Source organism: Nicotiana tabacum, chromosome 22 (assembly GCF_000715075.1).
Source record: "Nicotiana tabacum cultivar K326 chromosome 22, ASM71507v2, whole genome shotgun sequence".
Classification (NCBI taxonomy): Eukaryota; Viridiplantae; Streptophyta; class Magnoliopsida; order Solanales; family Solanaceae; genus Nicotiana; species Nicotiana tabacum.
Window position 1 is genome coordinate 157,063,683 of NC_134101.1, and position 15,647 is coordinate 157,079,329.

The 15,647-nt window shown below is 37.9% G+C and overlaps 1 protein-coding gene across 1 annotated transcript; it reads left to right on the plus strand.

Moving 5' to 3' along the window:
- The first annotated feature begins 901 nt into the window (after positions 1–901).
- LOC107782700 (small nuclear ribonucleoprotein SmD1b-like) lies at positions 902–4,911 on the plus strand. Its single transcript, XM_016603631.2, has 4 exons — positions 902–1,041; positions 1,131–1,207; positions 4,360–4,551; positions 4,676–4,911. Exons 1-4 carry the CDS (start codon positions 1,028–1,030, stop codon positions 4,735–4,737), a joined length of 345 nt encoding a protein of 114 aa, XP_016459117.1. The 5' UTR covers positions 902–1,027; the 3' UTR covers positions 4,738–4,911.
- The last annotated feature ends 10,736 nt before the right edge of the window (positions 4,912–15,647 follow it).

A 15,647-nucleotide genomic window follows, 5' to 3' on the forward strand; every position in this document is an offset into this window, starting at 1 on the left:
TCTTCAATAGTCCAAGTATTATTTTTTATCTTTCTTATTAGAATTACATTGTTATATTCTCTTTCTTGGTTTCTACAAAAAAGCTTAAGTTTTAGATAAGTTGTATTATTCTCTTTAGAAAGAAAAGAGTTCTATTTTTTCTATAAAAAACAAGAGGTAAAGAGTATCGTTCAATAAAACTATATTGTGCATTCTTTTTTTTTTATTTTTCCCCTCAGGTTTCAAGCGTTTCAACAAGTATATTAGAACATCAAAATTTATTTCGATATCAAGTTATCAACTTCTTTAATTTGATTCTATTATCTACGATCAACAATATCTTAGGAGAGATTAAATTATATAAAAAAGAAATTATTAACAACTTTACATTTTAAAAAGCTAAAAAAATAGACTTCAATTAAAAATATAGATGAAATTTTATTTTCTTTGAAAGGCCCTAGATTAAAAATTGGCTTTAGGCCACCAATCTTTTTGAGCCGCCCCTGCGTCCTGGTCATTGCTATAGCTGAGAAGAAGGCTTAGTTGGAGAATATTTTTGTCCAACTAATTACAAAAATGGTTAGTTTTCAATTAGTTTCGGAATTTGCTTACAAGTTACACATTTAGTCGATCGGCCAAAAATATTTACCTTCGCCAGCCAAGTATAAAAAAAATATACTCTGATTTTGTGTATGTATATATATAATATATTATTAATATATATATATATATATATATATAATATTTATTTTGTCATCTATTATTTTTGGGAGTGGCTATATTGTGTTATTTTTCCTTTTTAATTAGCAATAGTAAAAATGGCTATTTGTGAAATTGTCCGTGGAAAACTTTATTTGGGCCTTGCAATGCATAATGGCCCATGGAAAATGAGGACGACGTCGTTGAGATTGGGAAGAGCAGTGTTTATTATGTTGAAGTTTAACCCCTGCAGATATATCCGTGCCCTAAAACCCACAATTGGAAAAGGAAGCAATTTGCTCTCTGCTTCTGTAAAACCCTAAGCGTCTGTACATCTTCGTGGACGACAATGAAGCTAGTGAGGTACATTTTAAATCTTTGAATTTTGTTCCATGGAGTTAATTTTTCCGTTAAATTTAGTTATGGATTTAAATTTACTTATGTCTCTGCAGATTCCTAATGAAGTTGAATAATGAGACGGTCTCCATTGAGCTCAAGAACGGCACCGTTGTTCATGGAACTATTACAGGTATCTCTTTTTTTTCTTCTCCCTCTCAGTCTCTCTACTGAGCTTAACGGCATCGTTTTTTCAAGTTTTAGTTATTGTACGGTTTCACTTCGTTACTAGGGTTTTATTTGATGCTTTCCATACTTTAGTTACTTGACAATGTTAGCAGCTGACATATACGATTGGCTTTTCAGATACAATTGCTAATTGTAGTATTTATTTACGGAGGTGCCCAATAGGTGTCTAGGTAATAATATTTCTTTTTCTTTTCTACGATCTGTACATAGTAATGCTTCTTGGAATTTCTAGTGATTTCAGTTGAATTAATATATGCACACCACTGAAATTATGTTTATTCTACACATGTGAATGGAGTGATGCTTAAGTGGTTTGAGTTGAATTGATGTTTTGTGCTTACCCATGAATCAGCGTGAGATGATTCAACATGCAATATTGGAAGGTAAAACGTTTGGTTATAGATACTTCTTATTTTCCATGTGGAATACAGAGTACTTTAATCTTCACCTTATTGCTCTAGATGTGCACAAGTTTATTGTTCCCCTAGAATATATGGATCTGAATCTTCTGAGGACCAGAATTAAACTAGTGCAAATTCATCCGATCATTAAAAACAGCATGTTCAAGATAATCAGCAATATCTTTTATACCTTTCTTGATATGTCAGTATCATCTGTACCTAAGTGCTTGGATGTGGAATGATTTTATTATAAATAATATGTGTTACGCGTCGACCAATAGTAATCTTGACCTTTTCCAAACATTGAGTTCTTTCCTAATCTCAAGCTTAAAGTGTTAGGCTCGGTCACTTAGAAATTGCATTCAATAATACTCCTATCATGAACTTGGCTCCTGGAAGTTGAAGTTTAGATAGGTACATCAAATTGGCATTAAGTAATCTTAAGTATGGTAATGTCATGTACTGGGTGTTCCTTCTGCAATCTGATTTTTACCAAGCTTCGTTGGAAGTCGACCATGAGCTGAAGTCTATCAATCTGTGAGCTTAATAAGTGGATATGAAAGTTTTTCTTGCTAGTTGTTCCGTGTATGCAGGTTGTGATATTAAAAGAGTACTCTTCACTGTTGCATTTGGTATTATTTATGCTGTTGTCAGCCGTCAGCATGTTGAATTTGCTATGCAAGTGCATTGTAACTTTTTTGACTAGCAGTTGAGAACTGATCTCATTTTCATGGACCAAACCTTGCGAAGAAAAGAAAAGTGTGGAATTAATTTTGGACTAGGAATAACTATTTTATCGGATGCAATAAGCTCTATTCCTTGACCCGGAAAGCAGTTTGTCAAATTCTTTTTCCCTCTGTTTAGTCTAGTCTACTATTTTTTAAATCAAATTGTGCTTTCTTTTCAATCTTAAATTGACTTTTTATGTGAGGCTAAAGTTGTGCCTTTATGGGATTCATTGCAAGTGGCATTTGGCAACACCAAGGACCGAGATGTAGTTTCAAGGCAACACCCTAAGTAAATCTCACAACGGCAAAACACATATATTGAGTATTTTCAAAGCAAGTCTTAGACCTTGGTACCAAGTCATAGGAACCTAGACCTAAGGTGGACATTAGCACTAGTGGACTGGACTGCTACATATTGTATTAGAGGTGCTCCACGTGCAACCTCAGGCAATGGCAATGATGAGACAAACTTCAGCAAGGACACTAAGCCTTTAAGGGAAGAGTTTGTAACATTTTAAGCAAATCCCACACCGACACTACGCGGGAGAGATGTTAGGTATCTACAAAATCAAGTTTTAGACCCTAGTGACGAATTTTAAAGTTGTACAAAACATAGGCCCAAAATGCATAATACCACGAGGGGACAGTTTACATTTAGCATAAAGGAAACAAGGATAAGGTGGTTTGGAAGGAATCAGGATGTTTTATCATGAACCCCTACAGTATGAAGCTGACTGTAGGCAACATTCAGAAGCATGAAAAGGCAATATAGAGCACCAAGGCGCCAGAGAAAGTTGCTCTAGTCACCTAATGTGCAGCACGGACTGCAATTATTAAAGCTGATGTTTGCGGAATAGGAGGAGACTTATGGTGATTGGTGTATATGTGCAAAGAGAGCGAGGAGGATAAGGATTGTCTGTAGTATCTCGTTTTAGGTGTTTCCACGAATGTTGGGGGAAGCAGTTTCAAGTTGGAGAGTTGATAGAATTTGAAGGGAAAGAAATAGCTTGGAAACGAAACCACTACGTCTTTTTTGGACAATATATTGAGAATTGAGAAAGGAACAGAAGGTTAGTTTGTTACTTGGAGCAGGATGTGGGAATATAGGATTCTTTTCTTGTTCCATCTAAACTTTGATAGGATGATAGGAGAAGGGAGATAGGCAATAATTCCACATTTCTAGTTTTATCCTCAATGAAATTATCTGTTTTATCGTTTGAAGGAGACTAAATAGGAACAAGAGGGTCTTTATAAGTCTGAATGACTAACTAATTGTAATAATACTCTAGTAGTGTAGTATGATTCATTTGGTCGTTGAAATTTGTTTAAGTCATCTTGTTCTTTGAGTTCGGTTCTCTTCCGCTTATTCTAACTTAGGAAAGTAAGCTCCGGCCAAATGTGGTTCTTTGGCCGTCTCTAGATCCTAAGTGGAAAGTTGCAGTTTCTTGAGTCAGCTTCTCATCTACTATAAGAATTTACCCCGTCACTTTTTGTGTAACATCCAGATTCCTTTGGTTGCATAATTTCTATGGGAACAATGTGAATAGGCTACACAGTTACTGTTCTTTTTCTCAATCAGCATTTACTTTGAATAGAATGCAATTTACAGAGTCGGAAGAGGAGAACCTGAACCATGATGTAATACCAGCAGTTGGGGGGAAAGGGCTATATCTATAGTAGAGAACTCTCTGCTGCAGGCTACGAACTGTTTGTGTTGCTTTCCTAAGGTGTACTAGAAGACCTTTCTGCTTTCTGCTCTTGCTCAGTATGTGGATCAGTTTACCTTTCTTTGTCGTGTACGACTGTTGATGAATATGTCTAGGTCTGATATGCGTATACAAACTGTTTCTAAGCATATCGTGTCTTATTAGCTAAGAGTAGTGGCTACTTAGGCAATTCGATTAGTACATCTTCGGATTTGTTTATGGCTGAGAGTGAGGTGCTGAAGGTACTTTTGAATTTTACAGGTGTGGATGTCAGCATGAACACACACTTGAAAGCTGTCAAAATTATGCTAAAAGGAAAGAATCCAGTGACATTGGATCACCTGAGTGTGAGGGGTAACAACATCCGCTATTATATCCTCCCTGACAGCTTGAATCTTGAGACGCTGCTGGTGGAAGAAACACCTAGGGTCAAGCCTAAGAAGCCAACTGCTGGTATAGTTATAATCTTATTCTGCATTTAAAAACCTTTATCATCTTTTGTGGCTCCATGGCATATTCTTCTTTTTTGTTGTTACATTCCTTTGCTGACTTTTTAACTACCAATCTCCTCCCTCAGGAAAACCTTTGGGACGTGGTCGTGGACGTGGCCGTGGACGTGGTCGTGGTCGAGGCCGCTAAATGTGTTCTAGCTCTTCTAATTTTTTGTGATGTCTATGTAAACATGTCTGTACGGATGAAGATATTTACTCTTAGTTTTCCAGCGCAAGTATATTAGTCTCGTGCAACAAGTTGTCTCTGAGCGCTTAACATGAGACTTAGAGGTGTTATTCTAATGCAACTGTGGTAGTTACTTGTAGCTCTTTCTACTGCATTCAGTCTTGATCCTCCTGGTCGAGTCACTCAGCCATCTTAGCTACGCATCCATTTTTTTCAACTACTTGGTTTAAGCTTTTGATTCATTTAGCATTTTAATCAGGCGGTGCTGTCAAACCTCTGTTAGCGCGGGTATTAAAGGGAAAAGATTGCTGATTGGTGTTATGTCAATGTCATAGATAATTCCTTGAAAAGAATGCTAGTCCATAGAAGTGTTCTAAGATCAAAGCGCGGCTACTGGGTGAAAGCCCGAAAAAATCAAGATTTTTTTTATCTATGCTGTTGCCATTATCATGATGATACTATCTGTGAGATTTTCCTCTCAGTGGATGCAGCTACTAGGTGGTGCCAAGGATTGTTCATAAAAATACAAAGAAGTTAGCAAATTTAAGATATTAGAAATACATAGTTATGGAACGAAAAAAAAGGAAGAAGGAATTTAACTCACCTAAATTTGTTATTGTGAAATTAGACGAGCGGTTCAACACTTCAACTACGACATATCTATTACAAGTTGGTGTTTTAATTTGAGCATTAAGCCATAAATTAATCATTAATGTAATTCAGTATTATCTTGACCTTTTTAGAACATCCCATGCCCCCCACCCCTCACAGCAGGTGATACAGATTAGGAGTTGGAGGCTCTAATTAATGGAGCCCAATTTTCTTTTCTTAGGCCGTAAGCCACCCTCCTTGTCTTAAAGCCCACGCAACCAAGATTACTCTCTCCTTATAACTATTCTCGAGAATAACGACCTAAAACCCTCGTCTGTAAACCTCAGAAAAAGCAATCAAATCCTTTTCTATAGTCTTATCAACAATGGCGAAGACAAGTTCGTTGAAATCAACAGCAGTGGTAGTCAGTGCCCTAGCTTTTGGCTTGCTAGCCATAGAGTTCGCATTCAAGCCATGGCTCGAGAAAGCTCGCGCCGCCTTGAACAAATCTGACCCTTCTCGTGACCCGGATGATGCTGATGATCAGAGTTCTCAAGCTGAAAAGTCTCCCTTCGAGTTTGACCCTTCCGAAGAAAGCCGCTGAATTTTTATTTTCCCTTTTTAATTAATTTCGGTTGTTGATAGAGAAATTCTTATGAATTAGATATTCTGGTGATTACTTACTAGATTTCAAAGTCGTTCAATCAATTGTCATAGTAGTAAATTTCATACATTGATGCGTCAAAAAATTACAATTGCGTGTCAACGTAGGATATGGAGCAGAAGGGGCGTTTTAGCGATTTTTTAACTGCTTACTTGTGATTCTTGTTATCATCGTAGTAATTTGGTCACCTAAACTCAGTTGTGGACTTGTTTTATTTTTTATGTGGCTTAGGGCATCTTCAAGTGTGTACTATTTTTATCATCAAATTTAAATTTGGTATAAAATTAGTTTTTTTTGCTCCAATGGAGCACCATTACAGTGCATGAATAGTGTTGCACCAAATTTGGTGCAACACTATTCATCAACACCAAATTAGATTTATTATTATTTTATTCATCTTTTTATTTTTTTTTGGACTTTTAATTTATCATATATTGTGTATATAATTAATTTTTATATTAAGATCTTTATAATTTTAATTTTATATCCTATTTTTTGATATATTAATTTTTGTATATATTATATTTATATAAAATTATAAGTTAATTTTATTATTATTATAATTGTATAAATAGAAATATAATGATTATTTAAAAATAAAAGAAATGTAAATGTAAGATATCTAATGTTGCTAAAATTGAAAAGTGAAAACTAAAATTTTAAAAATAAAATTAACAATACATAAAATAAAAATATATTATAATTAAAAGTACATCAAAGGAGGATACTTTTGTAGACATGTGATTTTTGACCTTACCCAAGATTTTTATATTTTAGCATGTAAATATTTAATGTAGGCCTAATATAGCTATTTCAACTATTTTTGACTTCTTTACTTTATTTTTGTCATAAAAATGAAAGATTACAAAAAATATTTTAGCTTACGTATCTTTCATAAATTTAAATAAAAATATACAAAAATAGTACCTTATTTTTTATCTCTACATAATCTTGAAAATACAAAAAATATGTTGCATTCGCATCTAAGATTTAATTTTTGCATTTTTAAATCAGTTAGTAATTTATCTGCTTTACAAAATTGAAAAAATAAAAAAAAATGTATTTTGCATTTTTATTGTTTAATTTCGAATTTTTGTAATTTTATTTTAATTTGGTATTTAATTAGGTGTGATAATTATTATTCAGAGATAATTAAGTTAATTTGGTAGAATATTTTGGTTTAGGGGTTGTTCAATAAGGGTAATGTTTACCTAACTTTAGGAAGCTTGTACAATGGTAGGGTCTAGGAAATGCACTACTAAATTGAATAAAAACACTAAGCTAGTGTAGATAATTGAAAAATGGGAATGGGTAATGGAAATCACACTTACTTAATGTCCATTTAAGGGCTGAAAATCATGGTCAGAGGGGGAGAACATTCAAAGAGGGTAGAAGGCTAGGAAATTCGGAGAGGAAAAAAAAAGAAGGGGGCGGAGAGAGCGGTATACACTCGATATACACTCTGGATACACTGGATATACAGGGGCAGAGAGCTAAGAAAACTTGGAAGGGATTCTAAGAGAGATATAGGAAGAGAGATACACAGAAATAGATACAGAAAAAAAATCAAAAACGATTGCAGAATTTCAGAAAAATACACTGTTTCATTGAGTCATTTGGTATTTTCTGAAGTTTTCTTCTAGTATGGAAGCAATTCCTGGTTAGCTGATAATAAAAAAGGTTTAAGTCGAGTCTGGTTTGGGGTCTGCTGATTCACTAAGACTGAAATTAGGGTCTGACTATCGTATCACATCCCTTGGTTTCAAAATTAGTCTATTGGTTCATTTTCTGGTGTTGAATACTACTGCTGCTGTTGGTTACTGCTGATACCTCATTTTTCTGCTTCCTTCTTTCATTTCCAGGTGCACACTTGAACTCAAATTGATGTAGCTTTGAGATGAACATGAAATGAAAGTACTCAGACATTTGTTTACTGGATGATGCATGTTTGGACGACTATACATCTGTAGTTAAGTAGATATTAATGATATGTAACTGTGTAGTGTAGTCTAATTGGATTTATATTCACATGAAACTCGGACTGCGTAATTTGTACCTAATTGGACTGTTTGGGACTGTTAATTTGTGGTTATCCAGTTGTAGCCTTAGTATAACTTAGAACTTGCTTTAGTTTAACGGTTTTGTTTTAAAAAATAAAAAAAAAATCAGAAATAGTTTGGGTGTTGCAATTGATTTTGAGATCAACGTATGATATCCACATTAATTTTCATTTCAAGCTGAAGAGACGTCTCAAATAACTTTATATTGCAGTAGCTAAGATCAGTAGATTAGTTACTCATATCAACATCTGCGTTTCATTAAGTAGTTTAGTTTAGCTGTATGATGATTAGATGTGAATAAAGTGTGAAGTTAGGCTATTAACCTGTTCGTGTTAGTATAAGTAAAATCTCGTAATTAAGTTGCTTAGACTGCTCATCTGAGGTTTATATTCATGACTATTTTTGTTAAAATTCAATTCACGTTTCCCAGTTTGTTTTGCCTTTAGTAATATCCAGAAGTTCACTAGTAGGTAAATAGATAAGAAAAATCTGAATTTTAGAATATAAATCCAATCCAGTCGGTTTAGACGTCTAGCTGTTTTGAATTTTATTGAGATGAGCATATGAGTATGTCAAGTGTTGATTTGAATAGATGTGAAATAGCTCCATCATTTGCAAGTTAATAAGCCTGAATGTCAAGGTTGGGCCTGAATGAAGTATGTCCGAAGCCCAACTTGAGTTTTGACTGTGTCTTATTCTTACTGGGCTGAGCTTGAAGCCCAAGAGAATTACTGAAATTTTGAATAAAAGTCAAGGACGTAAGTATATTAGTTCTTGAACAATACTAATTAATTAGGGCTTTTTCTTTTATTATTAGAGACAAACTAAGTAGAAAATTGTAGTTTGCTTTAGGTTGGCCTTTAAATAATAAATGAGGCGAGCCTCGCTAAACAAAACACATAAATCGCGGGGCCCTCGATAATTGTATATATTAAAATACTTAGATTTCGGGACGGGCCGTTTAGCGAATTTCACGGCCTTCCCCAAAATAATAACGCGTTAGTCTCTTTAGGCGCGTATTGTAATAACATTACCTCCCTAAACTCGGGTGCGCATTTATGTGACCCAAATCCAAATCCCAACGATGTTAAAGTATGTCCAAAAACCACGGGTGCATTTATGTGACGTGGTTCAAGACTTGTTTTAATGATGTTGCAATTTTCTTTAAAAATGAATAAAAGCGGTTAAGGTTAAAATTTGCACATAGGTTCATAATTATTAAAATCAGATAATTTAAGCCAAATATAACAGTTGAGCGACCGTGCTAGAACCACGGAACTCGGGAATGCCTAACACCTTCTCCCGGGTTAACAGAATTCCTTACTCAGATTTCTGGTTCGCAGACTGTAATACAGAGTCAATCTTTTTCTCGATTCGGGATTCAACCGGTGACTTGGGACACCATAAATCTTCCAAGTGGCGACTCTAAATCTTTAATAATAAATCCCGTTTCGATTGTCCTTTAATTGGAAAAACTCCCTTATGCCCTTGCGCGTGTAGGTAAAAAGGAGGTGTGACAGCTCTGGCGACTCTACTGGGGAAAGAACCCAGAATCTCTGGTTCAGGGTTCAAGAATTCGAGCTTAGAATAATTGTTATAGTTGGCTTTATCCATTATCTGATTTTGTTACATGATTTGGGCCTAATGTGCTAATTGATTGCTTTTACCGCTTTGATATTCCGTGAACTGTATATAAATTGTTGCGAAATCCCTCTTCTCTCTGAGTCTTCTAAATCATGAAGAAGTGTGCACTTCGTGTGACTTATTTTCTGTTAGAGTCATATCCCAAATTTAGAACGAGGTTCAGACAAGTTGCAAAGTCGGCGAAGCTTCTGTATTCCCGGTATGCTGCCCCCCCTCGGCTCGAGCTGTCCGCTCGGGTAAGCCAGGTCTAGAACAAACACCCAGGTTCTGAACCTAGAATAACTCAACTTCATGCCGGATCCCTAGTAGGAACGCTTATTTGCATCATGTGCATTTGACTTAGGGGACTCAACACAGGGGTTGGGTCCGTCTAGGACAAGAACCTGAAATGAAAAGACCATCCTGATGCATCCTACTTGTTTTCTGTGCATTTATTTGTTCAGACTTGCATGCTGACCGACTTTTGAATCTCGGGAATATCAGAAATTTGAGAAAAAGAAAAAGGAGAGAGAGGAAATAACAGTGTAGAGAGTTAATTACCTATTTTTAGAATAAAACCAATGCCCAAATACTTTCGAAACTCTGCCGAAATTTTGAGAAAATAAAAAGAAAATATTTTATGTTTTTAAAATTGTTTGTTTTACTCAAAAAGCAAAAATGCGTGAAAAAGAGTCTTTTATTTTAGTTTGTCTTGTTTTCAAAAACGGAGAAGAAAAATAGTTTGTTTGTTTGTTATAAAAGTAACAAAGGAAAAAGAATCTTGTTTTCAAAAATAGCTAGTTTCTCTTCCCGAACTACGCAGGTTTGATTCTCACCAGATGTGAGATACGTAGGCAACCCTCATCGGGTCCAACCTCCCCTTTTGCAAAAATAGCCAAAAATGTCAAATTTTTAATTTTCGTCATAAATAAGTCGGGTGATGCCGTTTCTGTCAAAAATAGTCGAATGTCCCCAAAAGGGACGTCGGAAGGCCGATTTTGCATAAATAGCCACCTTTGGTCATTTTTAAGATTTCGATCGGTTAATCCACACAACCTTAAAATCTTCGTCTCCGAAGTGCTGAAAGGTCGTGTTTGAAAAACCGGGTCTTTCATTTTAGTTTGAAAATAAATAAATAAATAAAATAGTAGTTTTGTTTTGAAACAAATAAATTTACCTTTTTCTTAATCACCTTAATAAATGTGCAGGATGAGCACAAATGCAAATGAATCTTTCACTATACTTAATGAGGTCCCCCTCTAGCTCCACATGTGGTGGAATGATCAGGGAGAAGGCAACAAAGAAATAATGGCTAAAATCCTGGGAGGTCTTGTCGGTCTACTAAATGTCAAGCCAAAGTCGGATGTCATCGAGGCCTTAATACCATTTTGGTACCCGACCCGCAATGTGTTTCGCTTTGGGGGTTTTGAGCTTACGCCCACGCTAGAGGAAGTCGCGGGTTATGCGGGTCTGAATGGAAATTTGAGGGGTCAATATTTGCTGTCACCAAGACCGGTATCTCCGCACAAATTTTTGGATTTGCTAAACATCAGCCGGAGTGTTCAGAATGATGATTTGTCGGGAGGATGTTGCACTTTTCAGTTCCTGTATCAGCGTTATGGTAATCCTCGGGGTTTCGAAGAACCAAATCTGGGACTAACCCATGCTGGGAACAGAAGTAAATGGGAAGCAAGGTAAACCTTGGCGTTCATAAAGGCATTCTTGGGAATCGTAATTTGTCCACGAGAAGATAAGAAAATAGAGACAGGTCTCGTGGGGATGGTTGATGTTGCAATTAAAAGGGCAGATAGCACTATAGTTCCCCTGATTTTGTCAAAAATTTACTGAGCATTGACTGTTTGCAGGGAGGGAGGACATTTTTTCCAAGGTTGCAATTTATTACTTCAGTTGTGGATGCAAGAACATCTGTGCCACCGGGCGGGGTACATGAACTATGAACTGATTGGGTTAAGCTGTATCGAAGAATTTGAAAAGCGGGTAAGGGGTATTGCATTTCCTGAGGGTACCGAAGCTTGGCTCATACGACTGAGGTCATTGACTGCCGATCAAATTGATTAGGCATTTGGGTGGTTGCCCTTTACCGAGGTGCTATATATGTCAGCAGGAGAGTGTCATATTCTTTTAATGGGTGTTCGGAGTATCCAACCGTATGCTCCCCATCGGGTACTACACCAACTGGGAAGGTTTCAAGTCATCCCCAAAGATGAAGACTTGACCAAGCACGTCATTGAGTTAAGTCCGAGAGCCACATTCCCGGAAGATAAAATTCGCAAATTGTGGAACGAATGCCAGTTCCTCGAGCCTAAGACTATGGTCCGAGATCTGGCTAAAGGTGAGGTGGACCCGAAGTATAATGCGTGGTTTGGGAAAAGGTTCCAGATTCTCCAAAGTCCCGCCAAAAGAGCCCATGTCCAGCAGTTTACTAATGATTCACAAGAGCAATGGGGTTGGTTAGCAAAAGAAGAGAGTTACAGGGCAGAAATAGGCAAGCTGAAGCAACAGATTAGAGACCTGGAATTTGAAAATAGTCTGCAAGTTGATGCCGATCAGGGGAGAAAAGAACAAATTGGCCCAAGAAAATGAGGCACTGAAAGCCCAAATCCGACAAATGAGGATAGATGCTGACAACCAACAAAGGAGTCGGTCGGATGAGCGGTTAATAAAAGGGTTAAAAAAGGAAATCAGTGAGTGCTGGGATGATTTGAAGAAATCTGAGGGTACCATAGCACAACTCCAGGAACAATGGGCAAAAAGAACAAAAGAGCTCACACAGTACTTACAGCAGGAGAGGAAGGATTATGAAAAGACCATTGCCAGTCTAAAAAGGAAGGTGACCACCCTAGAGAGCGAGGCGGCTAAACAAGCCAAGGCTTTTGAAACCGAAAGTGAACACTGCTATGATCTAATGGCCTTGATGGAAGATGAAATACAACAGTTACAAAAACAACATCTGCATGATTCTCGGGTTTTGAAGGCTAGAGGGGATCAGATAGAACGCCTACTCCTAGAGAAAGACCGAACCAGGGACAATATTTTGACTATTGCTCATGCTATTACCAGGAAATGTCGGGTGTGTGAAAACATGACCCGCACTACTTTCTTCTCGGTAGTGATGATATTTATGAAGCAAATCATGTATGAATTGGAACAGCTGGAAAGGGGCCTTACACCTAAGCCCGCGGCAAGGCCGAATGACGCCCCGCAGGCACCCAAATTTAAAACTTTAATGTATTCGTAGTTCGAGTCTGCATTTTCTTTTTCCTTAGAGTCTGTTGTCTGTTAGAGTCTATTTTTCCTTTCGCATCAGATTCTGTCAGAAGTTCTTGAATTTGTACTTGGTTTGGTTTCGAGTCTGTTATTTTCCTTTCCGAAAGCGTCTAGTTTGTAATACAATGTTTATTAATGAAAAATTAAAAATTTCCAAAAGTTGTCTCTTTGCTTTTAGCACTTATTTTGATAGAACTACACACGGTCTGATTCATGCGGGGACATGATACGTAGGCAATCTCTATAGGATTCGACCACCAAAAAAAGAGAAGGGGAAATAAAGAAGGATAGAATAAAAGAAGGGGCACAATTATGAGAGGCCGAGATGACGCACGCAACCAAAGCAAATGCATGATAGAAAATAGTTAATTGCCTAGGTGCATTGCATCCCAACGTATAATTACATATGTGTTAAACTCTAAGAACTAACAAGTTTGTTGTTTTCCAGAGAGTTCAAGCAGTTTCTTTATTTAGAGGATATTGACACATTATCATTACCAAACCAGATCAAAGGGACCAATACCAGAAATTATGTCTATCCCGGAGGTCGACACTAGTGTTGGGGTAGAGGAGTTGAACGTTAATAAAATGAAAGAGGAAATGTTCAAGCTTAAGCAACAGATGGCCAAAATGTACTAGGCCTGGTCCCAAGGGCAATCACCACCGTCTTACCCAGCCAACCCGGCTTTTACCCCACCATTAGCTCAATCTCAGGATCATCTCACCACCAATCCAGGTTTTCCCATTTATCAACACTACCATGGCACTACTTCTTATATGCCGCAAGCTCCACCACCAAAATCAATTCCATGCCCTCCTCCGCCAGTCACCCCTGTCTTTGTGGCATCTCCACCAGCTGCACTCCATAGATCCCTGAGTGAACCCATGTTCCAAGCTCAGGACAACCAGTATTATCCCCCGGAACCCACCTTCAAAGCTCCCGAAACCTACCCCTAAGATCCACGTTCTGATCTCCCGAGAGAAGCTGAGAGACCAGCCAAAAATCCCGAACATGAGGAGATGTTTAGAAAAATGAAAATCATAGAACAATCCTTCAGGGATATGAGAGGGCTAGGGGGTCAGGTAAGCGTGGCTTACAAAGACCTGTGTTTATTCCCAAATGGACAACTACCGGCAGGGTTCAAAATGCCCAAATTCGACTTGTACAACGGACACGGTGATCCGGTGGTTCATTTGAGAGGTTTTTGCAGTAAGATGAGGGGAGCCGGAGGAAAGGATGAATTTCTAATGGCTTACTTCAGTCAGAGTTTGAGCGGAGCAGCATTAGAGTGGTACACCCGCCAAGATCACGGAAGATGGTACACATGGGATGATCTGGCACAAGCATTCGCTTGTCACTTTCAGTATAATCTTGAGATCATTCCAGACCGACTATCTTTGACTAAACTAGAGAAGAAGCACAGTGAAAGCTTTAGAGAATATGGTTTCCGGTGGAGGGAGCAAGCAACAAGGGTAGATCCCCCAATGAAAGAGAGCGAGATGGTTGATTACTTTTTGCAGGCTTTGGAGCCAACTTACTTTGGTCATTTGGTGTCCGCAATTGGCAAGTCTTTTAATGAGGTTGTAAAAATGGGAGGCATGGTCGAGGAGGGGCTTAAGTCCAATAAAATCATGAGTTATTCAGCGATCAAGGCAACCACTCAGGCCATTCAAAGTGGAACTGGGGTGTACTTGGGAAGAAGAAGAAAGAAGATGTCACGACTGTTGAATCCGGTGCCTGGTTCGGATCTAGAGGCCCGTCACCCTACTATAGCCAACCACGACCCTACCACCAAAATTACCCCCACACTACATATAGCCCTCCACAACATTAGTACCCACCGCCAGATCCCCATTTTTCCGTCCATCATGCACAAACCTATTCCCAAACTCTGGCACACGCACAATGGCGTGCGCCGGCTCCACCAAATCCATACTCATCTCCACAAAATACATATCCACCCCCAAGAGCCTACAGAAATCCCCCCGGAACGGGTTTCCGACCAAACCAAGCCTTCAAGAATGAGAGGTTACAAAAGCAAAAGACTTTCACTCCACTGGGGGAATCATATACCAGTCTTTTCCACAGGTTGATGCAGTTGGGCATGCTGAATCCAATTGAGCCTAAAATGCCAAATCCTCCTCCTAGAAATCTTGACCACTCGGTGAGTTGTGAGTATTGTTCAGGAGCCCCGGGGCATGATACAGAGAAATGTTGGAAACTAAAAATAGTTGTGCAAGAGCTTATTGATACTCATAGGATCGAGGTTCAGGCCCCAGAAGCACCAAATATCAATCAGAACCCACTGCCAGCTCACCATGAGACCCATATGATTGAGTTGATACACAAAGGAAACCAGCTCAAAGGAAAAGGTAACTAATGGGAAATCAATGGTCCAGTTGAAAGGGGTAGACAATAAGCCAGCTGTGGTGGTCGAGAAAGGGTCGTCAAGCATTGTTGTAGTGAAACTCGAGAAAGCTAAAGTGGTAGTACCAGGGGTTGCAAGTGAACCTGTTGTGGTCGTGAAAGGGGCTCGCACAGAGCCTGTTATTATAAAACTAGTAACTCACTTCCAGTGATCAACAACAAAGTTGTTCCTTGGAATTATGAATGGGTGACAGTGATTTACAAAGGAAAAGAAATC